At 42.4% G+C, this 26,065-nt stretch overlaps 1 protein-coding gene across 5 annotated transcripts in view; it reads right to left on the reverse strand.

The window, feature by feature from the left end:
* Positions 1-705: 705 nt before the first annotated feature.
* The window catches only part of LOC121928097 (kinesin-like protein KIF3B), a 32,946-nt gene continuing 7,586 nt past the window's right edge, over positions 706-26,065 (reverse strand). The window contains exons 2-11 of one of the 5 annotated variants that reach the window (XM_042462381.1): positions 17,303-17,375; positions 15,783-15,814; positions 14,212-15,687; positions 12,827-12,928; positions 11,498-11,620; positions 9,989-10,107; positions 9,720-9,833; positions 8,693-8,798; positions 6,044-6,222; positions 706-4,221 (exon numbers count right to left, since the gene is read on the reverse strand). In XM_042462381.1, coding sequence (XP_042318315.1) covers positions 4,131-4,221; positions 6,044-6,222; positions 8,693-8,798; positions 9,720-9,833; positions 9,989-10,107; positions 11,498-11,620; positions 12,827-12,928; positions 14,212-15,618 — 2,241 coding nt within the window. In that variant the 5' untranslated portion in view covers positions 15,619-15,687; positions 15,783-15,814; positions 17,303-17,375 and the 3' untranslated portion in view covers positions 706-4,130. Of the gene's footprint in view, positions 4,222-6,043; positions 6,223-8,692; positions 8,799-9,719; positions 9,834-9,988; positions 10,108-11,497; positions 11,621-12,826; positions 12,929-14,211; positions 15,688-15,782; positions 15,815-17,302; positions 22,496-26,065 lie in introns of those variants that run through there. The other 4 variants (XM_042462380.1, XM_042462379.1, XM_042462378.1 and 1 more) reach the window with 4 other exon arrangements.

Consider the following 26,065-nt stretch of genomic DNA (forward strand, 5'->3'; position numbering starts at 1 on the left):
CTGAGAGTGAATAAACAACACAACAGAGAAAAGAGGAGACAAATCAGTCTACTCCAGCCCCACCTGACATATGTTAAAAATACATTTGTAAGTCTGGCCACCAAAATGGAAATGTCGAGAAAGGTAGAGGCTGTGAAGGAAAAACAAGTCCCTAAATGCACGTTGGAAGAAACTTTCAAATAGTCTCAAGGGGGTTAAAAATGTTAGCTTACCTAACCTGGTAGCTTCATTTCATATGCTGACTGCTCTTTTTGTGGTGTAAGAACCCATCCCTATTTTTCCATGCTATTTCTGGCTCTAGTACCAAATTTTCTCTTAAAATAATGCCCAGGAACACATCTGCTTCATTAACCTGAAATGCTTTGTTATAATCTGTATTTAAAGCAATAAAAGAGAAACTCTGTAGAGGCAACTTGCCCTCAAACTCTACTCTCTTACCATCCGTCGCATGCAGTAAGAGCAAAACATATTAATGTCAGCAGTTATTCAGAACTTCTCCCTCTTTGCAGGACACAGTACGTTTAAATCTTGTAAGCCAGTTATAACTATGTCAATAGCTTTTTATAACTAACATTCATAAATGGAAGAGTGAAAGAGGTTACAGTACAGATCCCCAAATACGTATCTTCTCTTCTTTGGGCACAGACCCAAAATGTGGCCAATGAAATGTTTCAAGAAACAAATAAAGTTATAACTACAAATAAAGGGGGGGAGGAGAGGCTTTATTATTATTTTACATACAATAAATCTAATTGATTTTTATTACACTTCTTTAGGAGCACTTTTACATTCCTAGACAAGAGAAATGATTATGAATACAAGCTGTAAAATCTATGGAGAGTGAAGAACTTATGACATGTTTGTTCTTTATGTACAGACCAAAAACAATGTAGGCAGACAAGGTATACCCAAAGCATTGAGAAATCTCACTGGAAACTTGTGGTGCCCGTTTTGTTTACTCCAAGGGATAAGGCTCCTGTGAGAGCGCTGCTGGAACTAAGGGGGAGGCAATAACCTTAGACTGCCTTGCCCAGGAGCCATGCCCAAGGACTGGGCCACTGCTGTGAAAGCTGGACAGACCAAATGCACTAAATACAACAGGCTCTGGAGATGAGCCACCAAGTCATAGCTGAGAAGTTTCCAAATTCCCACAGAGCTGGCCAGGATCATACAAGCGTGGGATTTTGACTCTCCCATTAGCTTTTCTTCTAGTTTGCCTGCAGGGTTATTTATTGATGAAAGAACAACATTTTGAGATGTGTGACTTCATTGTGACTTCTGTGCTAAATGGCCAAATACTATAGGTAGGGCACACACATCTGCAGAGAGATGTTTTTAAGAGGTTTTTTTCCCTGAATATCAGTGACCACATCTGTTAAGGGAGGTAGGTACTGGAAAGACTGTACAATGTCTCCTACCTGTCTTCACAGCTGTCAAGGAGGGATGTGTTTGTGACATTTTAAAAGCTGCATTCCAAACTTTTGTGCCTCCACAGAAATGTCTTCAACTGCTCTGTATTTAGCATCGTGTACCATCTGGCTCTGAATCTCAAGAGCATCTTTTACTAAACGGAGCTTGGGAAAGAGAATTAAGATCTAATTATACAGATCAAGGCAAACATTTTGCAAGTCAACTCTTCTGGGAAGGCCCATTGTACACTTCTTTTTCTAAGCCTTAAAGGATCTCTCTGATGTTCCAGTCCTCAGGTAGAGTAGGCAAGTCTGATGCATCAGCTTATCAGGGCAAGTCTGCAAAAGTCTGAGTTTAGTCTGCTCCTTCCTGATGTCTTGAATTATAATTAAAGAAGCCTTTTGCTCTCGCAACTTCTCTTCCATCTCCTCCAAATCCTTCCTGAGAGATTTCTCCAAATCCATGGAAGCAAGCAAGGCATTGATCTGCCTTTCCTGTTAACACTAAAATGCAACTGCTAGTCTAGTTCTCAGGATTATGTATTCTTCCACAGAAGCCCAATGGGATAATAGAATCCAAAGACACACAGCTGAACATTTGCCTACCTTACTTCCTTTGGATGCACAACTGCTATACCTCAATACATAAGCCATACAATCCTTTTTTCTCTCTCTGAACAAAGGAAAGGGGATTAAACACCAGAGGGAGTTAAAGAGAAATGGGATTGATAAGAACGATAAGTTCTTGTACATTGTGAGAGCTAAAGCTTTCTCAAGAAGAGCCTGGCTTACCAAAAATAAAAAGGAAAGTAATGCCAGGGTCCCTCTATGCAATGAAACAGCAATGACCAATGAGACCTTCCTTGCTTAGAGGCACACAAACACCTCCATGTCACAGAAAGGAGTATTTTTAAAGACAGCAAACCAGTCCTGTTCCACAAACACACTTCAGAAATTCAAAGCAGCAGGGCCTGTCTGAGCTTCTTTCAGCTTCATGAGGCACCATGCCAGCAAGATGCCTTTTGGAGTGTCCTTAGTCAAGGGAGTGTCACAAACCACAGACAAGGTTCGCTTTGGGAAAGGTAGCCCAGAGAACATTGAACAAGGACAGGAGGCAGAAACCAGATGCATTAAGAGTATTTCTAAAATCAAGCAAGCTCTCATTCATTCAGACATACATGTGTGCGCACACACTTACACAGCAAGGCCTAGGAAAAGGAGGGCTGTTAAGACATTCATAGGAAGCCAGTGGGAAAAAAATTCACAGTACAATAGTCAACATCAACCCTCTCCCCGCAAAAATATTAACAACTGAATACTCAATATACAACTGTTTTAAACTTACAAACATAACTGCAAACTGATAACACAGGGGGCATCTTCTTTTGTCTTCTGACTGCCCAGCACAGCAGCATCTCCCCTTCCACACAGTGTTGACTAGCCTGCTAACTCATAGGGCAGCTCTGAACTTCAGAGTCTTTCTAAAAGAGGAGCTCTGGTTCAAGCCGCATCCTCTGAAGCTGGCACAGTCCTTTCCCCTCCAAACTCTACTCAAACTCTACTCAAATCTAACCCCATCTCCATCCCACGGGGTGGATTCATGGCTCAAAATACTGAAAAATCTTAACAGTTAGGACAGGATGAGAAGAAGAGGCAACTCTGGTCAAAAACCACTCTCTGTTTCCAAAAGAACATTCTGTCGTTGTTAGAACAGCATGATCCTGTAACTGTTTCATGTCCATCCTTTTCAATGAGAGAAATGAGAACCAGGTCTCAAGGATTCACACCTGCCATGCTGACAGTGGTTGGCAATAAAGCCCTGGTTTTGAGAATACACCCGGAGCAAAGGGGTCAAGTGGGTCACACTGGAAGTGGAATGGTGAGCAGAGGGAGATTGCTAACATAGAACTGGTGGCTGGTATTGGACAAGTAGCCCCCTCCTTGGTCCCGACTGAGGTCTCTCAAGAGTACTACCTAGAACAACTCTTTCCAATCCTTGTAAACAGATAAAGGATTTATTAAGTTTCTATTGCTTTTATTCTAAGGGAGGGAAATAGAGCAGGGTTTCAAAAAACCCCTTTGGTCTGCATTTCTAAAAGGAAACATGTCTAACTAGTAGTGAGATGCATTTCAAACTAATTTCTTTCCCATTTCCTAGACATCCCCACCTTAACCCTCCAAAAGAGGGGGAGAAATAGTGCCAGGAGGGGGGGGGGGAACCAACAGTTATGATCTGCCATGGCTGGGTAAATCCTCTTCTCAACCTCTCTAGCTTTGTTAACATCAAGAAGTCCCACAGAGTCAGTCCTGCTGAGATGACCTTTGGCTCCAGTCCTAAAGAGCCAAGTGCAGCAAGAGCAGCGTAAAGGGAGGGAGAGGAGGGGGCAAATGTGGTGAGGGGACTGCCCTCCCTGTCATGGTTCTCACTGCTTCTAACACATACTAATATACCTCATGCATTTCTGATTCCTTAACTAACGTCTCTTTTCCTCGTAGAAATTGCCAAGGAGAAAATAAATCGCATCATGCAGGGCAGAGAGGTCCACCTGGAACTCACCCTGCTCAACAACCATTAGTTCAGTTCCAGAGCGGGAAGGGCACTGCTTCAGTTCCAAAGGAATCCTTGGTGAGTTTGGCCATCAGTTCCCCTTGGTTCTTATTTGCCTCGGTTCTCGAAAGGCAAAACGTTACCCGGGCCCTGATAAGAAGGAACTGCTGGCGTTACTTGGGGACCAGCCCACGGGACTGAGGGTAGAGCTGAGGGCCTGAGCTGCTGGAGGAAGAGCCTCCAGTTTTCTTTCCAGTTTTCGGCCTGCCAAAAAGAGGAGAGGGAGGGAATCAGAAGAATGCCAGATTTTAGCTTTTATTTTTAAAGCAAAACTTAGTAGGAACATGGGTAGAGGATTTTTTTGGAAGCCTCCAAAATGAAGAATACAAGCAATGTTGCAGATCAAAATAATAAATTATTGATTTCTTACTGCAGAGAAAAGCAACTTTGCAAGGTCCAAGTTCTCCTCAGACACCCTAAACACACACACACACACACACACACGGATATCTGACAAACTCTGTGGGTTATGAAGGATAACTCTACCAAATCTTTGGCCTGCTTTCTTGCCAGTATTAGGCTAAGGAGAGATCTTTCTTCCAAACAGTTTTGAGAACAGGCCAAGCAACAGCATAATAACCCACCCTCTACAAAAGCTGCTCTGATAGCCTTTAGGGCTGAAGGACGGGGTATAAGTACTCTAATAAATAAATAAATAAATACAGACAGACAGCTCCTAGAGAGTATCCAGCCTTTTCATTGTTTTAAAAATTGGCTGGTTTGAAGGAAGCGGGGAGGGGGCATGCTGGGGCCTATGTTGGGTGCCCTTTGTGCACTTCTGTATTATAGGATAGTCTAGTTTAATGTTTTCCTGTTTTACAATTACTACTCTCCTATAAAGTTATCTCCTTTGACACAGTGGGCTGTACCTTTAAATAAAACTAACCAGGTTCACTACTGATAAAGAATCAAGAAGATTTGCATTTCCCTCCAATGACTGCTTACAGATAAAAAGGAAGTATGCCAACCTTACCCTATTTTCTCTGTGGCCAAAACATATTTAAAAAGTGTACATCTCTATCACACATCAGCCTCTATGCAGAAACTGTTTCCCCAAATTTACGTGGCCCAAAGCTTCTGCCCAAACCTCCTGCTTTATAAAATCATAGAATCATAGAATAATAGAGTTGGAAGAGACCACTAGGGCCATCCAGTCCAACCCCCTTCTTCTGCCATGCAGGAAATCCAAATCAAAGCATCCCTGACAGATGGCCATCCAGCCTCTGTTTAAAGACCTCCAAGGAAGGAGACTCTATCACCCTCCGAGGAAGGAGTGCATTCCACTGTCGAACAGCCCTAACTGTCAGGAAGTTCCTCCTAATGTTCAGGCGGAATCTCTTTTCCTGGAGCATGCATCCATTGTTCCGGGTCCTGTTCTCTGGAGCAGCAGAAAACAAGCTTGCTCCCTCTTCAATATGACATCCCTTCAAATATTTAAACAGGGCGATCATATCACCTCTTAACCTTCTTTTCTCCAGGCTAAACATCCCCAGCTCCCTAAGTCGTTCCTCATAGGGCATGGTTTCCAGACCCTTCACCATTTTTGTCGCCCTCCTTTGGACACGCTCCAGTTTCTCAATGTCCTTTCTGAATTGTGGCGCCCAGAACTGGACACAATATTCTAGGTGGGGCCTGACCAGAGCAGAATACAGTGGCACTATTACTTCTCTTGATCTAGACACTATACTTCTATTGATGCAGCCTAAAATTGCATTGGCCTTGTTAGCTGCCACATCACACTGTTGACTCATGTTCAACTTGTGGTCTACTTGGACTCCCAGAACCCTTTCACATGTACTTTCATTCAGCCAGGTGTCCCCCATAATCCTATATCTGTGCATTTTATTTTTCCGCCCTAAGTGCAATACCTTACATTTCTCCGTGTTGAATTTCATTTTGTTAGCTTTGGCCCAGCTTTCTAGTCTATTCAGGTCATTTTGAATCTTGATCCTGTCCTCTGGGGTATTAGCTATGGTGTCGGCTTCCTGAATAACAGAGCTTCTCCTTTCTAAGAATCAAAGCTCACCTGGATTTTGATTTCTTGTTCGAAGTACTCTCAAAAGTAGAAGCATCCACTTGAATCTCATCTTCATCCTGCAAAGCTGCTTCCAACGCTGCCTGGACTTTAGGAGCGATGGCTGGGCCTTCATAGTCTCTGGTCGTCCGGCTAGGCATATCCAGTTCCAAAAGCACAATGTTTTCTGCCTAAGAAATCAGAACCCCAACAGTTTGGACAAAGATATAGAAACCACAGTAGGCATCTTTATTATTTATTAACACAGTCTAAGCACGCGATGTCTCACAGGGTTAGAGTCATGTCTGAAACATAATCCATGCCCCAAGGAGTTTCCACTCAATAATTCAAGGCTCTAAAGCAGTGGTTCTCAACCTGTGGGTTGCAACCCCTTTGAGGGTCAAACAACCCTTTCACAGGGGTTGCCTAAGACTATCGGAAAACACATATTAGGAACTGAGACAAAAACAATTTAATGGTTGGGAGTCACCACAACATGAGGAACTGTATTAAAAGGTTACGGCATTAGGAAGGTTGAGAACCACTGCCCTAAAGGAAAGTGAGGAAGAAGAATGCAGAAGTGATGCTGGAGGACAAAACTATGGCTGAAATCTTGTTGGAGCATTACACTAGAGTAAAAATTGGGCCACAAGTGGATGTGGCTTCTCAGAGGTTGCATGGTCTTTAAGTCCATCTTTCTGCAAGCACAGCCACAGCCCTCTCTCTTACTTTTTAAAAAAAATTATGACCTTGGGAATGAGCAAAAAGAATTTCCATCCAATAATGCATTCCATCAAAGTTGTAAAAAAATCCAGAAAGGAAAATCATAGATCATTTTGCCACAGTCGAGTGGTCAGTGTTCAATATATCCGTCCAAAAACTAGTTTGGTGCAAAGGTGGAGCAAAAGGATATATTGTTATTGACATAATCAATAAAAACAGACCAATCCTCAATGAATGTGTGTGCCTTTTTTGTCCAGACCCATTCTTGAAGGAATAGGAAAGTTTTTCTGACAACCATGTATCCCAGACCTTTTTCCACGAGTTTTCAAGTAACAAATTCCCTGTCTTCCAGCATCTCGCAATTTCAGTTTTAGCTGCAGAGATTAGGAATATGACGAGTCTCTGGTGTTTTAGATTACTATTGGCTTTGCTGAAGATTGATAACAATGATAAGGACAGACAAAATTTCACTGGTTGCTTTATAATGTCTGATATCTGCATCAGCATTGCATTCCAAAAAGCATTGATCCTAGGACCTATGAGCCACATGCGTGTGTGAGAACCTTGAGCCTTAGAGCCTCTCCATCTGTACGGTGAAACATTTTTCAATATCTTTGAGAGTTTCACGGGGTTCAATACCATTTGTATGCTGCTTTTAAAGCACTCTCCTTTGCAGCTGCCGATCTTGATTTATATATGGAGGAAGACTAGATGCTTGACCAGATTTCCTCTGATATATCCATATTTAAATCTAACTGCCAGGTTATTCTGGCAGAATGATTTTTACCATTAAGAGGAGTGTATTTGATTTTGTATATAGTGGGCGCCCTTGGAATGTCCCTTATCTATAAAGATGGATTCATAACAAGTTGGGGTTCTAGAACTATAACCTTTTAGCAGGATGTGGCGCCTCTCTCTTACTTTTAATATAGTGGTGGGGAGAGCTTTAATTAAGCATACAAAACAGAGTAACTATTTTGTAATTGTTGTATCCCTTCACATCATTTTCATCTTAGGCTGACCCTAAGGCGAACCTATCATGGGTTTTTCTTGCCAAGATTAGTTCAGAGAGGGGTTGAGAGAGTGTGACTAGCCCAAGGTCACCCAATGGTTTTCATAGCTGAGCAAGGATTTGAATGCTGATCTCAAAAGTTGTGGTCCATTGCTGAAACCACTGCACCACAATGGGTCTCAGAGTAACTACACCATCAGTACTATGCTAAAAGTGTACAAGATCCAGAGATGTAGCTACTAGAAAGAACAAAATGAGAAGGCACTCTCCCCAAATAATTCCACCCTGAAAATAAAATTTTACTTCAACCCACAATTTCTAGCGTTACAGCAACTTAAACTTCATTTGAACCTTTAGAAATAACTGTTTAGGCACCCCAAGAAACAGGTAAAGTGACTACAGGAAAGTGAACACAGCACATAGAAGAGTTTTCAGTGTAAACTATTTCAATGTCTCACTCGCTGTAACCATAGAAATTTGGGGAAGATCTTAGCATATATTCCTGTTCATCATACTTGAGCCTTATGAGAATGAGGGTTGAGAATGAGAAGGTTATGCCAAACGCTTCACAGAAAAAGGTGTATTTTGATAAGAGACTGGAGGAGATTTGGAGGACTTCTGGAAGAGTGTTGTGGATATGAGACTCAGAGAAGGAAAAAAGGAGAACAGACTGTCACTAGGTATTCATTACAATATCTGAAGCCCCCTTTGTGGAGGAAATCTCTCTAAAGTACAATTAAATAACAGTATTAAAAATATAAACCGAACAAGGACAGAAACAACAGTCAAAACAAGTACAATCCTGCCATAGAAAAAACTCCTAAACCTCGATAATGTGTAGATTCCTTTCCCACGCTGATCATGATTTTATCTTGATCCTCAAAAAGTTTACCTAAAATAACCTAACATTCTGAGTTTTAGCTCACCCTGTATCGGGTCTCTGGTCGGACCATCATGGACATCCGAGCGTGTTGGCTCAGGGGTCTCTTGTATCCCACTGCTGACACTGGCCTTTTCATCATCTGTTGATTCCTGATGAGAGAAAAGGGTATCAATCTTTTCTGTGCAAGCAGACCACTTCAAACCCACCCAGTTTTGTTTGCTAGTTTAAAGTCCATCCCTACAATATGCAACAGTTATATTCTCCTGTTGTCCACACTTCTCTTCACATAAAACTAAGGAGACTGAGAGAAAATCTTCATGTTATTGGAAGCAATGCTTGTATGAACACAGGTGTGTTCTCCAACCTGCCATTAATGCTCAAAACAAAAGAGAAGATAGGTAAAAGCAGGAAGGCCACCAGGAATAGAAAAATCCCCAACATATAATTTAATTTATTGGTCGCCTTTATATTGCACATTTTCTCCAAAGAGCTCCAGGTGGTATACAGAGTCCTTTGCCACTTACACTGCCAGTGTGGTGGTGGTTTGAATGTTATTTATTTATTTATTTATTTATTGGATTTATAGCCCAACTTTCTACAAAAATGGGAGTGTTGAACTATGGAGAACATGGTTCAAATCCCTGCTCAGCCATGGAAACTTACTAGGTGACCTTAAGCAAGTCACACTCTCTCAGTGTAAGAGGAAGGCCACGGCAAACCACTTCTGAAGAAATCCTGTCCCTAGGATAGGATCATCATCAGCTTTAAGAATGTAATTATTTCTTCACACAACTGAAACCAGAGGTTCAGTCATTTATTGTATTCTCTCATTCAAACTGAGCAGCAGAACAGAGGAGCATACAGCATAAAAAAGGGAGGGATGAACCCAGCAGTCCTGAAGTGGTCCCCAGGTCACTAGCTGAGGAATATGGGACTACGTTTGGATTTATTAAACTCTTACTGATCCACAGTCTTTAGGAATGGGTTGGACAGACTGAAAATCTAATTACCTAAATTCTACCATCCCTCTTTCCCCAAGTCCTACAATCAAGGTCAAAAGGACAACTCACTCCAAGCGGGTGATAGGGTGCAGTTTCCACTGGTCTTCTTCCTCATCAAAGAAAGATCTGTTCATAATCTTGTTTTTCTCTTCCAAAGGAATAAAATTTTCAATAATCAGGTGTCTGTGGAGATCAATAAAGGTAATTAAAGGTGAGCTATGTGAACAAGCCCCTGTGCTATCTGTTAGGAACAGTCATCCTGTTACATTGCTTCTCACTCCACAGTCAGTGAGCTTTGAAGCCCATTCGCAAGCCCTGGGCTTCCACGGGGAACCTACTTTAGCTTCAATTCCCGTGTGAGCTCATTCTGGGTCTGCTCCAATTCTTGCCGTTCTTTGATGTGTTCTTCTTGAAGGTCATGGATTTCAGCCTTCACAGCCTGCAGCTTAGAAAACAGCTGAAAGAGAAAAAGCAGAATTACAGGGTGTGGCAGTCCTTGCCAGTTTGGCTAATGATGGTCTGAAGGGTCAAAGCATCTTTTTGCCAAGCAGTAACTGAGGAAGGCTCCACTATCTTCTTTCCGGGGAGGGAAAGAGAGAGAGAGTGTGTGTGAGAGTGTGAGAGAGAGGCAGGGAACATGACAGCTTTAGTGAATGCACAGCAGAAGGGCTTAGAATACTTCTTTTTAAGAAACAGCCAATGAAGCCCCTGCCTTCCTTTGCTGATTCTCAAACAGGAAATAGAGATTCACTAAAGTCCCCAGCCCTCAAACAACCCCAAATCTTACAGTTTAAAGTATCCTTCAGCTGAAGAAACAATTGGATTCATTCAGTGAGGGTAACTAATGCTGTTTTCTCACACACCCCAAAAAAGGAGGTGGAACACCTAAAAAATGTTCTAAGAAGTGATTAAGAGAATGCACCATCACTTCAGGTTATACCAAATGGCAGTATCCCAAATAATAGAGCCATAAAATATTACTGACAAAACTCCTTGTATAACTTAGATATATGTTTCAACATCTCATGTCAACTGCAGATGTGAAAAACTCTTTCAAGAATTTGCAATGGCAATTGGTTGTATCGTCACATTATATGATACAAAAAAAATTTTTTTGGGGGGGTTGTTGAAATGTATATTTACTAAACAGAAAGGCCAAAATAAAGCTGCTTCAGGTCAGTTTGGAGGTGTGCTGTTTAAATGATGTGGGTGTCCTAAGAGGCTGGAAGCCGTGCCAAAGCCATGGTCCAATCCTAAGGACTGGAGTGCAGCTTTGGCGTGGTTTCTGGCCTCTTAGGTCACATGCATCATTTAAATAGCATACCTCCAAAGTGACCTGGAGCAGCTTTATTTTGGCCTGTCTGTTTGGGCCCTAAGTTTGTGATATAATTTTGTAACTATACAAAGAGTTTTGTCAAGTAATATTTTATTACTCTATTATTTGGAATACTGCAGTTGAGGTGGGTGCTAACATTTTTCTGGTTATCCCAGATGGCAGCCATAATCGGGGCACCTTGGTCCTCTGGAGCTCTTAGGGCATTAAAAATAGTTTGGCCCAGCCCTCTGGGCTCCAGAGCACACTCAGCCCTGCTGTCAGCCCTCAGGACATGAAAAATGAGTGCCATCTATGGCAAAGTTCTCCTGACCCGGCTACTTCAAAAGGAAACTGGTGTGTGTGTGTGTGTGTGTGTGTATCTTGCCAACTGCTATTCATTTCAAAGGGAACTTCCTACATGACAGCCTCCCCACATATTTCTGTCTGTCTAGCCTTTATAACCATAGACACTGTAAGACAGATTTTGGCTTAAATTACACTAATGTTGTCCATCTTTAGGGAGCCTACTCACTTTTTTCAGTTTTTTAGTTTTAATGTCCACTTCTTGCTGCAGGGAGCTATATGTCTCCTTCAGCTCCAGGGTCTCTTCGTCTCTGCTTTCCATCTGCTGTTGAATTTCTCGTTCCCGTCGTTTCTGCAGGAAATTACAAAAAAATGCTGCCTCATCTAGCTCCTAAATCACTTTTGCCGTGAATTCAGCATTGTTGAGCTGTGTTTCAACATTCAGAGGCAGGGAGAATACTCATCATTCACAAAAGGTATTTCGCATTTCCAAACATATGTACACAACTACTTACTCTTTTTAATGAAAATATTATGAGACTCAAATCCACATGAAGGATTTTCTTAGGATAAAGAGTTATCCCCTGAATATTTCCTTAGACATTTAAATAGATAAAACAGGATTACTGGAAAGCAAACGTATACTTGACAGCAGCCTTACCTTACTAACCCTTACTCTAAATATCAAAAGGAGTTCTTTTCTACAAAGCATATGTGACCAGAGAGATGTTCAAAGGATCAAAAACTCAGAAATGAAAAAGTTGAGATATACCATTCCATGGAACAGTTTCCCCATAATAATTTATATTCTGCTTAATCTCAGGGAATCCAAGCAGATTACTTATATTTTACTCATTTGTATTTTATTTATTTTTTATTGCTCACAAGTATTGAAAATAGAATTCAAGATCCTCACACATTAGTCAAGTTAATGGAAAGAAAAATAACTATTAGTTACTGGGAACACCCCTGGTAATCATCATTCAAATTAAAGGGACCCACAAAAATGCAGTACAAGTAAATAAAACCTCAATGTTCAAAGGATGTATAGCTTTGAATACCCAAAGACAGAGAAAAGCAATGGGTGAAGGCTCTAATCCTCCTGCCCTGCCTGTGGGCTTCTTGGAAAAGCATCCTGATGGCCACTGTCAAACTGGGGTGAGCTAGGCCAGTGCATCTTAAGCTATCTGTTGGTAGGGCCAGCCATTCCCCACCCCATGTGTGCCAGGGACCAGCACTATATTTGTGCCTACTGGTTACAATTAGTTCTTCTTTTTCTGAAAGCTCAACAGGAACTGGCTCAGGGATTGGCACCAGTCAAGGGAACAGCACTAGCACTAGGATGGACAAACTTTTGATCTGACCTCTCAGCTAGAACAGACAGAATGTGGTCTGACCTCTCAAGGCCCTTCCTGCATCCACAGTGCTCATTTTTTTCAAAAATAGGTTTTTGATCCATAAGGGAACACCAAAAGATGTGAATAGTTTCCTAGAACTTCTCTACACACTTTAGAAGCAATGCCTTCACAAGGAACTCATTCTTCTGTCTCCATCTCACCTGCTCAGCAATCTCTTGCCGCTTTTGTTCCAAGATCTTCTGCTGCTCATTTGTGTGATCAACAATATTTTTCCCTCCTACAAGCAGTTTGCTTTCCATTGCCTGAAAAACACAAAGGTGGGTGGATGAGGGATCTTTGTAACCCAAATTAGCCTCATGCAGCCCCTCACTGCTCCTATTTTCCTCCAAAAATGTTTTTGTGTTTGTTTGTCTATTTTGTACAATTGCCACTGGCCACCAGTTCATCTTGACCAGAAACTTCTATTCTGACTCAAGCTCTTTCCAGTCATGCTGCCAGAGGCCTTTTCTTAAACTGGACCTACTAGGCACTGAACCTAGAACAATATACTATGCAAAGCTTCATACGATCTACTATGGCCCTTCTAAAACAAAATAGCTATGGCCCTGCCCCAGTCGTATTTCATTAATTCTATATTGGTTTCAAAAATTATAAACCACTCTTCTTTCCCATTTCTTAAAAGTAACTTTAAATAGGTACTTATAGTTGCCTTAAAAAATCTTATTGCTATAAGCAGATGGCTCATGGTGCAAATCCCACTCGCCTCCAGTCCACTTCACTGGTGCCTCGAACATTCACAAGCAAGTAAGAGACAGAGCACAAACCTGCACCAAATCATGCGATTTTTCTCCTCCACCATTTAGTGACCCTACACTCCTGTAACCATAACAGTAACTAAAAAGTATAGTTATGTAGCAAAAGGAGTGCAGTAATCCCTCATTAAGTTATGACTATAATGTAATGTTGTTATACTTTCATTATTGGAAAAATAAACTATGTACAAATAACCTGTTATTTAAAACTAGTTATTTCAAAACTGCATCTAAGAGCTTGGATAAGGTTAACACTTGCTTATATTCCTTTCTTAAAATCCAGGCATTTCCGTTACTTATCCCATAAAACCGAGAGTCAGAATACACCACCCCCTGTTCACCCTAAATATGTCTGCCTGAAACTGCTCAAAATGTGAACCTATTTTATACTGTATTCATGAAGCTGAGATGGACATTTTTGGCCCTATACTTGATAGGGAAAAATAATGTTGCTGGTACTATGGAATGCTAGCACAACACATTTGCATTAAGTGTGTGTATGGAGGGAGTCTATTGTATCTCAATAGTGTATTTTAGTATTTTATATTATTGAATAGTTATGTTTCATTCTGTAATTATTTGTAAAGGACCATGTACCTGGATGACGCTATATAAATAAACTATAATAAAAGCTTCTATGAGAAAATGCCAAAATTTGGGGAACCCCTCAGCCTCTACATGCCCGATGTTTTTTAATCTTTAAGTTTTCCCTAGAAAGTGTGCTCCTGCTCCAATTTCTTTGAAGTGACAGAGCTCAATAAAAAGCCTCTTACCTTGATTTTGGCCCCCAATTTTTCAGCTGCTTCTTTCTCGCGTTTCAGATCTTCCATCTTCTTCTCCTTCTCCTTGAGCAACCTCATCTTCTCCTCGGCAACCAAGCTGTGATCCTCTAGGATCGCCCTTTTCTCTACCTCCAGCCTTTCCTGTTGCTCTTTCCAATAATCATCTTTGTTGCCCCTTTCTTCTTCACCATCTTCCCCATCCTCATCCTCCTCCTCTTCCTCATCCCCTGCACCAACACCTCCCTCCCTCCTCTGATCTTTCTTCTTCCTCTTGCCAACAGACCGTCTCTCCAGCTGAGCCTTGAGCCGTGCAATTTCCTCTTGAAACTCCCGCAGCAGGGCATCCTTGGGATCTTCGTTCACTCTTGGTTTGTTCTTGATGTTTTTGGCACGGTTGGCATATCGCAAAGTGGTGAGGGTCTCATCCACATTATATGAGGCGGGGCCAATGTTAGCCACCATCACAGTCTTGGCATTGCCACCTAATGAGTCCTGAAGGAGCCTAGTCAGTTTTGAGTCCCGATAGGGAATGTGAGTGCTTTTGCCGTCCACGAGGGCAGATATGACATTGCCCAGAGCCGAGAGGGAGAGGTTAATTTTGGTTGCTTCTTTCAATCTCTCTCCTTGGGCCCCAGTTTTAGACTGACGCTCACTGCCTGCAAGGTCCACCAGGTTAAGTTTCCCTACACGTATGTGGTTCTCCCCATCAAGCCCAACTTCGCTGCATTCAATAGTGATGACAAAAATGGCGTGGGAGCGGGAGCTGTGCTCGTTCATATTGGTGGCCCCCACTGAGCGGTTCTGGTTCCCCACGTTCATAACGTGCTCTATTTCCTTCACGCTCTTTGTGACAAAAGAGGACAAATCTTTTACATACACTCCTGTGTCCGGCCTCTCCTTCAGCTCGAGTCTCTTGGACTGATCTTTTGATAACAAGTCCCTGATTTCTTCTTGGTAGATCTCCAAATAGGAAGCCCTTACCAGATACTGCTGGTTCTGAGACCTGGAGATGTGTGTGAAGATGTGATCAAAGGAATTGGGGATGACCCCTCGCTTCTCAGGATCACCACGCAGTCCTTCCATCGTGTATGTTTTCCCCGTCCCAGTTTGCCCATAGGCAAAAATGGTTCCATTGAACCCCTGCAGCACTGAGTCCACCAGAGGCCGGAAGGTCTCATCATAGAGTTCAAACTGTTTTGAATTCCAGTCATAAACAGCATCAAAGGTGAATGTCTTTGGCAGCTCATGAGAAGTTCCCTTGGGATTCTTCACTGATACTTGCCCTAATTTGACATCAACCCCCACCACTTGTTCATAGGAAGCCACTTTCTCTTTGCTGTTCATTGGTCGGCATCGTACCACCACTCTGACTGACTCTGAGCACTTTAACTTCGACATGACAACTGGCAGGGGCTAGGGGAAACTCAACTCACAGTGGAAGTAAGGAGGCCAAGGTTTTTTCCAAACCTAGAAACAATAAAAAACAATACTTGAATACCATGATAGACAGCAAAGGCAAGTTAGAATCTCAAAATTTAAAGTGTAAGATAATAATAAGTAACCATGTCTCCCTTGGAACTGCTGTCAGATGCAACTGCAATAAAAAATAGCAACATATAAGATAGATCTTTTATCTAAGTGGAAGAAAGTGTTTTCTTGTTCTTCTCTGATCATTATTTTGTAACATTCTTTTTAGCTTTTGTATATATACATTTCCTGGACCTCTCTCCAAATATTTCATTAAAAATATTAGAAATGCTATTTTCGAAGATTAGATCAACCACAACCGTTTGCTTGTTTCAGAAGATATACATGTGCAAACATTTGCTGACACCTGCTAATAACCTGTTCATACATTCTTGAACCATCAAGAAGCTCAACCATCTGGTGGACTAACATATCAGTACAAAGGAACATAGTGCAATAGGCATGTCTACATGTATATGCTTAAAAATAGGGTATCACAGCACACACCTTTACCTGTAAGAAAAAGAGATTCCACCTAAATATTCAGAGGAGCTCCTTGACAGCAAGAGCCGTTTGACAGTGGAACAGACTACCTCAGAGGGCAGTGCAGTCTCCATCTCTGGAAGTCCTTAAACAAAGGTTGAATGGTAATCTTTTGGGAGTGTTTTAGTTGTGTTTTCCTGCATGGCAGAGGTTGCACTAAATGAAGCCCCTTCCAACTCTATGCTCCTGTGATTCTAGATACTACTACTTGTTTTTTAGAGGGTGATGAGCATTTGGTAATGGCTTAGTAATGGAGATGAGCATCACCACCTATGGTCAGACACGATTTGACAACCTTGTCAACTGAGAATACCCTTTTTTAAGCAGTTGGTCACACAGTCACCATCATAGCAAGCAAGTCAAATATCAGCTTCTGCCTGGTATAAGCAGAGTAACCAAGCACAGCAAAGCACAGTCCATGTCACTTGTAGGTATTGTTATTTATAGTTTCCCACTACTCAGTTTGGCCTTCTTTTCATGTGGTCCTTTGAATGTTGTTGGACTAAAACTCCCATCAGCCCTAGCCATCAGGCCAAAGGTGAGGAACTCTGGGAACTGCAGTTCAACATCATCTGAATCATAGAATTGGAAAAGACCTCAAGGGTCAACCAGTCCAATCCTATTCTGTCATACGGGATCACACAATCAAAGCACCCATGACAGATGGTCATCCAGCCTCTGTTTAAAAACCTCCAAAGATGGAGACTCCATCATCCTCCGAGGGAGTATGTTTCACTGTCAAACAGCTCTTAATGTCAGGAAGTTCTACCTAATGCTGAGATGGAATCTCTTTTCCTATAGTTTGCAACCATTGTTCCTGGTCATTTTCTCTGGAGCAGCATAAAACAAGCTTGCTCCATCCTCAACATGACACCTTTTCAAATATTTAAACAGGGTTATCATATCATATCATACCATATCATGGCAGGGGGCTGGACTGGATAGCCCTTGCGGTCTCTTCTAACTCTATGATTCTGTCACCTCTTACCCTTCCCTTCTCCAGATTAAACCTATGCAGCTCCCTAAGTCACTCTTCATAGGGTAAAAGCTCTATGGCACTTCCAGTACTCACCATTGGCTTTGCTAGTCAGGGCTGCTGGCAGTTGCAATTCAACAACATCTGCAGGGCCGCCTGATTCCCATCCCTGTTATATACAGAAAAAAATGTGGAGAAAGAAGGTAGTGTTAGTTATCTAGCATCAATGCAGCCAGCTTTTTGTACCTGGAAGTAAAATCTCTGCTCATTACAGAATTTCTTTGCCCCTTCTTTCTTCGTATGCCCCAGGTCCCATCCCACCTACACTGCAACTGCACTGCCCCCAACAATGTTTCAAAACAGCCACTGCCCCTTTTTGCACTCTGTATCCTGACTGCACCAACCAGCCCAGCATCTATAAACACTCCCAGCTCAGGCATAAAGACTAGGTTACATGGTGATAACCTGCTGAGTTTCAAAAGAACCACCACCGCATTATTCAGAACAAGGACCCCTTGCAAAGGATGCCAAAAGAAAGAGGCACAGAGATTTAGTAGGTTGACCATGATCTCTTAAACATTAGACTCTGGAAAGCTGCCCTAATAATGCCTTTCCCTTTCTTCACCCTTAAAACAGTTTAAAGTCATCTTCATTAGTCTTAATTAACAGCATAATAAAACCTAAAAGGGACTTATGGTTGCCAGGAAACTGCAAACTCTGGCCAGAACAATGCTGGCAAGAAGAACAGAGTCTCCTTGATGCCCCCTCCCTTCCCCTTCCCCTCCATCCCAAATAATGGGCTGTAGGCTATATTTCAGCAGAAGGGACTGGCAAACACCACTCTGAATACTCCTTGCCTAAGAAAACCCCCAAGAAACATTATGAAGTTCAGAAAGTGACTTGAAGGCATATACAGTGGGCCCTCCATATTTGCTGAGGTTAGGGGCACAGGACCCCTGTGACAACGTAAAAAACGCAAATAAAAAACACTTTTTTACCGAGAGACACCTCTTTAGGAGGGATCTCTAGGTCCTCCATCACAACTTCTACAGTCAACATTAGCCAGGACATAATACAGTCGCCCCTCTGTTTTCACAGACTTGGTACCTCACCTGTTCGCGGGAGGCAAATGGAGGGGGACAAAATGGGGGACACGCCGCCATTCAATATTGGCTTGAATATCGGCAATTTTGGCTTGAATATCAGCGATCTTCTGTTTTTGTGTCTGGAATGGATCCCCCACAAAAATACAGGGCTACATCATCATCATCATCATTCTTATTCTTATTCTTATTATTCTATTTATTTATATGACACCTACCTCCCAGTATAAGGACTCAAGATGGCTAACAAAATTTAAAACAATCTAAGTTAAAACAGTATGAAAGATTAAAAATACGACGTTTAAAAAGCAATTAAACAATTTCAAAAGATTAAAATCATTACATTATTAAAATTTTAAATTCTTTTTAAAAAAACTCCTATAAAATAACCGTATACAGCACCCATGTCAGTGTGCAAAAGCTTGGCGGCATAAACTGCTTGAGAACTCGTGGTCTTAAGTCTTTCCAAGCCTTGCTTCATGTCCTGCAGGGAAACAGGCAGCCAGAACAGGACAAAGACAGTAGCCAACAGAAGAACTGCACTGACTCACACTACTAAACTAGTCCACAAGTGGAACTTAGTTTTATCAATGTCTCACCAATATGGCATTTTCCCTCAGTGCAAGGCTTAACCTTACAACATGTTGGTAAGCATGGGTGCAGGTATCCCTGAACTCTGGCCAGAACAGGTACTGAGTACAGCGAGTTGTAATACCTTAGTAATTAGGGGTAATCCCTGTCACAGGGCAGCTCTCTGCAATGACTAAGGATTAATGTGAAAGGCCTCCTCAGAGGGTAGACCTGAGGCCCATTCGCACTACAGAATTATAACACTATGATCCCACTTTAACTGCCATGGTTCCATCCTATGGAATCATGGAACTAGCAGTTTAGAGAGGGGGATTTAAAATTCTCATTGGACTACTAATCCCACCTCAAAAATTAACATGTTCCATGCTGTATAATACTAAGAATAAGGTTGGGTAAGGAGTGGGTTTTCTTTACAAAATATGCCATCAAGTGAGAAAAATTGTGGTTCTTTTGCTCCTTTTAGATCTCCAGCAATTTTTCATGCCCCTGGCCACAGCATCATTCTGGACCATCTCTGTGAGGCAGGGACAGGGTTTTAAGGTGGACTGGCTCCTATCTGTGTGATTAATCCCAGATAAGAACACTGGTTGAATGTACCCTAGTCCTATGGCTGCTGAACAATGGAGAGCTACAGGACATTCTCCTTTGTTGTTTCATAGCTATACGAAGGCTGTATCCATACTACAACAATTATAGCACTTTGATACCACTTTAGCTACTTTAGAACAGAACAATATTATAGCTAAGGGAAGTGTAGTAGAGAATTCTGAAGTTCCTCATCAAACTACAAAGCTCAGGGTTCTATAGGATAGAGCCATTATAGTTAAACAGTATCAGACTGCTATAATTGGGCAGTGTAGATGCAGCCAAAGCTGTTAGGACCATTCATTAGGTGATATGGAGCAAGGTGTCATCAGTGTATGGCACCCAATTCTACTTCTCTGTAACATCTGAATGAAGAGAAGCCAAAAACACTCTGACTCAGCACCTAAATGCAATTACGAGCTGGATAAAGATTAGCAGAACGAAAATGAATCCTGCTGAAACAGAGATTGTGTGACTGGACTTTCCCAGGTTCAGGATTTAGGTTGTTTAGTTATTCTAAATGGCGTTATAGTCCACATAAGGATACAGGCGCCATAGTTTGGGATAGTCCTAGATCCATTTCTATCACTGAATGCCCAGATGATCTCAGTGGCATGGAACATCCATTACCAGCTTTAGCTGGTGCACCAACTAAGTCTTTCACTACACAGGGCTTGCCTGGCTACAACAATTCATGCACTGGTAAGTAACTGCATGGCTACTGTACTGTATATGTGAGAGGCCCTTGGTTTGAAAAGCTACTGCTAAAGCAGGATGCAGCAACTAGGATACTTACTGGTGTACTGACCTATGGACATATTACACCTGTACTGAAAGAATTACACCGGTTGCTTATTACCATATATCCCTGTGTACAACTTGTTGTTGTTGTTGTTATCCTACCCTTTCCTCAAAACTGGGACTCAGGCTTACAAGATTAAAAACAATGCAATTAAAAACATAGAAAAGTGTTGCATTAAAATAGAATTAAATTATTACAATATTAAAACAGACTGCATATAAAAGAATATCGTTAAAGAGTCAAAAGTGTTTAAAAGAATACAACACCCAGCCCAGTCTTTAAAAGCCTTCTGTTTTAAATGCCTATTATTAATAAGGAAGCACACACAAGCTAGAAGAGGGTGCAGCAGCTTGCTTTTGCCTGAGCCTAGTGGGAAGGACAGGGTTCCTCCGTTACCTCCATTCTCCTGACAGTTGACTTAATTTAATTGCAAACAACCTTTGCTGTTTGTAGCACTTGATCTCATGTATAAGTCAAGGGAAGGTTTTAGGGCCAAAATCATGGATTTTGATGTGACCTGTAGATAAGACGAGGTTAGAATTTAGGGGAGAAGGTTTGAACATCAGGTTGAGAAGGAAGGAAATGGAGGGAAATGGAATGATCCCTGGTCAGAGGAAATCCAGAGAAAAACGGGGAGAAAAGGTTTTAACATTTGATTTAGAAGTGGATGAAAATCACCTCTTTCACACACATACTCCTGCCTGGGCAGGAAAACACTGCCAAGACAGGTAGAGCGGGGCATCAGGGCATGACCTCTTTCAGGACTTACCGCATATACTCCTCTATAAGTCAAAAAACCTATGTCCAAAAATTGACCCTCAAATGCCAGGTCAACGTATTTATGGGTCACTATGATGATGTGATAGCAGCTCTTTCGGATTTCCCCATGTGGTGCAGAGAGGAGTTTATTTCTCTCTTGCGCCAAGCTGAAAGAGACCTGGTGACTGGTTGATATTGCTGTTTGTTTAAGAGTTCATCTCCCGCCCAGACATCTGGCTGAAACGATGAAGCAAAAAGCTTCAATGAGAGTCTCTCTTGCCATACACACACTAAAGGAGCCCCCATTAAATACAATGGAACAGTAAAATAGTGTCGCTTACATAAAATAGCAAAATCAAGGTTTGCTTTGTGAAATGCATATATATTTTTAAATATTTTCAAGCCATGGATGGTTGAATTGGTGGACACAGAATTCATGGATATGGAGAACCGACTGCATGTCTTCCTAGAAGTTCCAGGAGACACTTTATTGGAGCAGAGAAGAAGTAAAATTCCCTCAACCTATCCATGGTCATGGCAAAATCCATAATTTTGGCCCCAAAACATGACCTCGACGTATACATGAGGTCGACTTATAGTTGAGTATATAAGGTAAGCATTATTACTGTAGTGACCCATATATAAGTCGACCCCAGATTTTAGGGTCAATTTTTGGGCATACATTTTTCAATTTATAGTCGAGTATATATAGCCACATTTGAGGTTTTGCTGGTACAAAGCCTAAACCACCTCAGGACCAGGACACTTACCAAGCCACCTTCCACTGTATGAGTCCAGTTATTCCCAAAGATATTCACTAGAGCACTTATGGGTTGCCCCACAGCCAAGAGAACACTGTCAGTCAAGATTACAAAGACGGTCCCTATTCAGCAGGTGACCTCTACCCTTTGGCACACTCTCCCATGAGTAATTTGACAGTAGAAGTGATGTCTAGTTTAAAAAACCTCTTTGGAACGCAGTTATTCATCTCCCTGGCTAACAAAAAATATTTCCTTCACTAAATGTACATATTCATAGAATCAGAGAATTCCAACTAATTCCAATTACAGGAGCTCCAGAAGCAGGGATGAGCAAGATTTATATATTAAAGTTTGGATACTTGCTACCATCCAAAACAGATGCTATTGAGTGAGATGGGTCAGTGGTGTCACTGGGCAGAAGGCAATTCTTTGCCCTAAGTGAAGGGAGGTTTTAATCTGTTCTCATAACTGTAAGGACAGAAATCAGGAGTAATAATTATTATTATGGGTCAATTTACACAAGCATACTCTTGTATCGATATAACTGAATTTTGTGAAGCAGACCAACTATTGACAGCTGGTGAAGAAACAGAGGACAATGTTGATTGGATGTACAGTGGACCCTTGGTTCGGTTCCAGAAACCCCTGTAGATACCAAAATCTGTGGCTGCTCAAATCCCATCAAATACAATGGAGCAGTAAAAAATAGCGTCCCTTACATAAAATAGCAAAATCAAAGTTTGCTTTGTGAAATGTGTGTGTGTGTGTGTGTGTGTGTGTGTGTGTGTATATATATTCAAGCCATGGATGGTTGAATCAGTGGAAACGGAATTCATGGATATGGAGAACTGAATGTATGTCTTCCTAGATGCTCCAGGAGACACTTCACTGGAGCAGAGAAGAAGCAAAATTCCTTAAGGTTACTGATAAATACTGTACCCTTATTTTGAAGGGGAAAAAAGTATAACACAAATGTGTACAACAACTGCACACACTAAATATGCAAATAAACTGCAGCCTACATCCTGTGAACATCTAGAAGGCAATGCCATAATCACAAAAAGTCAACATGGGTTTCAGAGAAACAAGTCATGCCAGACAAACCTAATCTCTTTCTTTGATAAAATTACCAGCTTGGTAGATGAAGGGAATGCTGTGGATATAGTATATCTTGGTTTCAGTAAGGCCTTTGACAGGGTTCCCCATGACATTCTCACAAACAAGCTTGTAAAATGTGGGCTGGACAAGGCAACTGTTAAGTGGATTTGTAATTGGTTGACTGGCCGAACCCAAAGGGTGCTCAACAATGGCACCTTTTCATCCTGGAGAGAAGTAACCAGTGGAGTCCCACAGGGCTCTGTCCTTGGCCCAATACTGTTCAACATCTTTATCAATGACTTGGAGGAAAAAATCGGGGGAATACTTATCAAATTTGCAGATGACACTAAAGTAGGAGGAATAGCTAATACCCCAGAGGACAGGATCAAAATTCAAAATACACTGCTTGACGGATCAGGCCCATACGCTTTGAGGATGCTCTGTTAGTTTGGGCCATTTTTTTATTTTGTTCCTCAGTTTTGTTTGCATTAACTTGCCCTGAGGTCAACCTCGATTGTGGCACCCTGTGGCTTAAGACATCTCCAAGCTCCCCTATCCCTCACTACTATAGTTTTATTAGGCCTGTTACAAATGGGCCTATAGTACGGACTGGGTCTGTATTAGGGTTAGAAAGACGCCCTAACCCTAATATGACCGATTCGTCAAAATGGCCGCGCCCGTTCCACATGGGGACTGCCATCTTTACGTTAGCGGATGCGCTGCGTCTGCATGTGTGCAGCACTTGATGCTGCGAGTGCCCTTGGCACCTCACGACATCAACGGCGCCACGGAAAAGAAGCGCCATTTTTGGGGCTTCTTTTTGCTCCTCGAGGGATCCGCACGGTTTGGCTGCTGCGGCTCCCTCATTGCAACCGGCAGCGGCGCGAGGACTGCCCCTTCAGGGCGGTCTGTAATGCACCCAGATCATTCCCCTGGCCTCCCTAATGAGTTTAGCATCTGACATATGGTCTTACTCTCTGCAGCCTTCTACCTTTCCTAGCATTGTTGTCTTTTCTAAAGATGATGTGCCTTCTCATGATGTGGCCAAAGTACAACAGGCCTCAATTGATTATACTGGCTCCAAGGGAGATTTCTGGCTTTGACTGTTGAAGGGACAGACCATTTGCTACTCAAGTTGTACACTGGCCAGTGCTGTCCACAGTGTGTTTCAAGTGTTCTTTACCACCCTCTAGGAGTCGGTGAGTTCAAATGGAGAGGAGGAGGCAGATTGCCAGAAATCTTTCAGGGTCCTTCTGAGCCATAGAGCCGGATGTTTCTCAGAGTGGGATCCTGTAACCCGATAGAAGGTTTTGCAGACACTGGGGATCATTACCTTCATTCATGGAGCAATGAAGAGACAAAGGTGATTGCCTCATCTTCTAGCTTTGTTTATCCTGGACTACCAACTTGCTGGGCCAGCTGTCTGACACTGTTTTGCTCTCTCTTCTCCCTACTAGATATCCTGTGAATGGCCCTGCACGAATTCTTAAATACTCCAACCGCTTTGTTTTCTAACCACCCGATTCATGGGGCACTGCTGACTGGAGGGCATAGGATACCAGGACAGAAAAGAACTAAGTCATAGCCAATGGACACAACTATGCCACTTAAGGAGCTGGGTATGTTAGCCGGAAAAATGAGAAGGCTGTTAAGAGGTGTGATGTGTGATAGCCTATTAAGTTATTTGAAGAGGTGTCAGCTTGAGGATGGAGAAGCTTGTTTTCTACTTACTCCAGAGCAATGGTTGCAAGCTACGGAAAGGAGGTTTCCAGCTGTCTCTGGGGGGTACTGTATTAGCTACTTTTAATTGGGTCATTCTGCAAATTTGATAAGCATGCCTTTCTATTCCTTCATCCAAGTCATTGATAAAAGCTGTTGAATGCACTGGTCCAGGACAGAGCCTCTGGACACCCCACTGGTCACTTCTTCCAGGGATGACGGAGGAGGAGAGGAAGCAGTGCTGAGCCATTTGGGTTCAGCTGGTCAACCAATTACAAATCCATTAACAGGTTGTACTGTCTTAAGCCATTTTTACTAGCTGTTTGCAAGAATGCATGAGGACCTGCCATGTGGGAATAATGCTCATGTTCCTGATTTAGAAGATCCGTGTTTTTAAACACTTGAAAGTGGGATAATTTTTGTTGTAAGAAGATTACTTAAAAGTGGAGCAAGGACATAAAGCACAGTGGGTAAGCGGGCAGCTTGGGTGAGAGAAACTGTGTTCAGAGAGATGCTGATTGAGCAGTGGAGAGACTGCACACAAGAAGCAAAACGCCGGATTTGTGAGCGGCTGTTACTGCTGGCAGTTTGTATTCGCTTCAGAGCCATTTCTTGGTCCTTCCAAAAATGTCCCGTGCAACCATCCATCACACTAAATACGTTTTACGTCAATATGCTTCTCCTGAGATCTTTAGCTGCTTTCATTCATTTCATATGCTTTCTTGGCATATACAGTGGAGCCCTGGAGCCCAGAATTAAGCCCAGCAGAGACCAAATGGCCAGATTTGGATTTCTGGAAGCCTGCTTGTCTCAGACGGACTGAGTGCCATCCAGGACCCCATCCTCTGCCAAAAGGATCGCAAAGCAACCTGGCCATGAAAGCCATCGCTGAAACAATTTGCGAGGTCCGGCGTCTCCCTGAACAAAAAGCAGGGCTCCTTGGGCCCCAGCGATGGCAAACAAAAACAGTGACTCAAAGCAAAATGGACTGGCTTTAATAGGGAAGATTATCATGCTCTATGAAACTGGAAATGGAGGAAGAAGTAGTCAATAGAAGGCGTGATGCAATGGGCAAAATGGAGTTAAGCCAATGGGGAGGGAAATGTATGGGGACGGTAACCAAAGTCCACATCTAAGGCCTAGTGGCTGGGCATCTCACTCCAACCGATGAGGAAAGCGGGTGATGAATGAATTTGCAAGAGTTCTCCGTGGTCGAAACAGGGGCTGCAGCCAAGAGATCAGACAAGAGGACCAGGAAAGGATCTGCTATGATGTTCCTGCTCCCATCCATCCATCCATGGCTGCCAGTGAGGGAGGGATAGGAAGGCCCTGAAGAAGACGGAGCCCCCAAAGGAGAGACCAATGGCTGCCCCCGGAAGAAGCCAAGATGCCTCCCTTGGCCTTCCCTTGGAAAGAGAGCCTGCCATGGAGGCCAGGGCCT

Source organism: Sceloporus undulatus, chromosome 4 (genome assembly GCF_019175285.1).
Source record: "Sceloporus undulatus isolate JIND9_A2432 ecotype Alabama chromosome 4, SceUnd_v1.1, whole genome shotgun sequence".
In the NCBI taxonomy this organism is placed as follows: Eukaryota; Metazoa; Chordata; class Lepidosauria; order Squamata; family Phrynosomatidae; genus Sceloporus; species Sceloporus undulatus.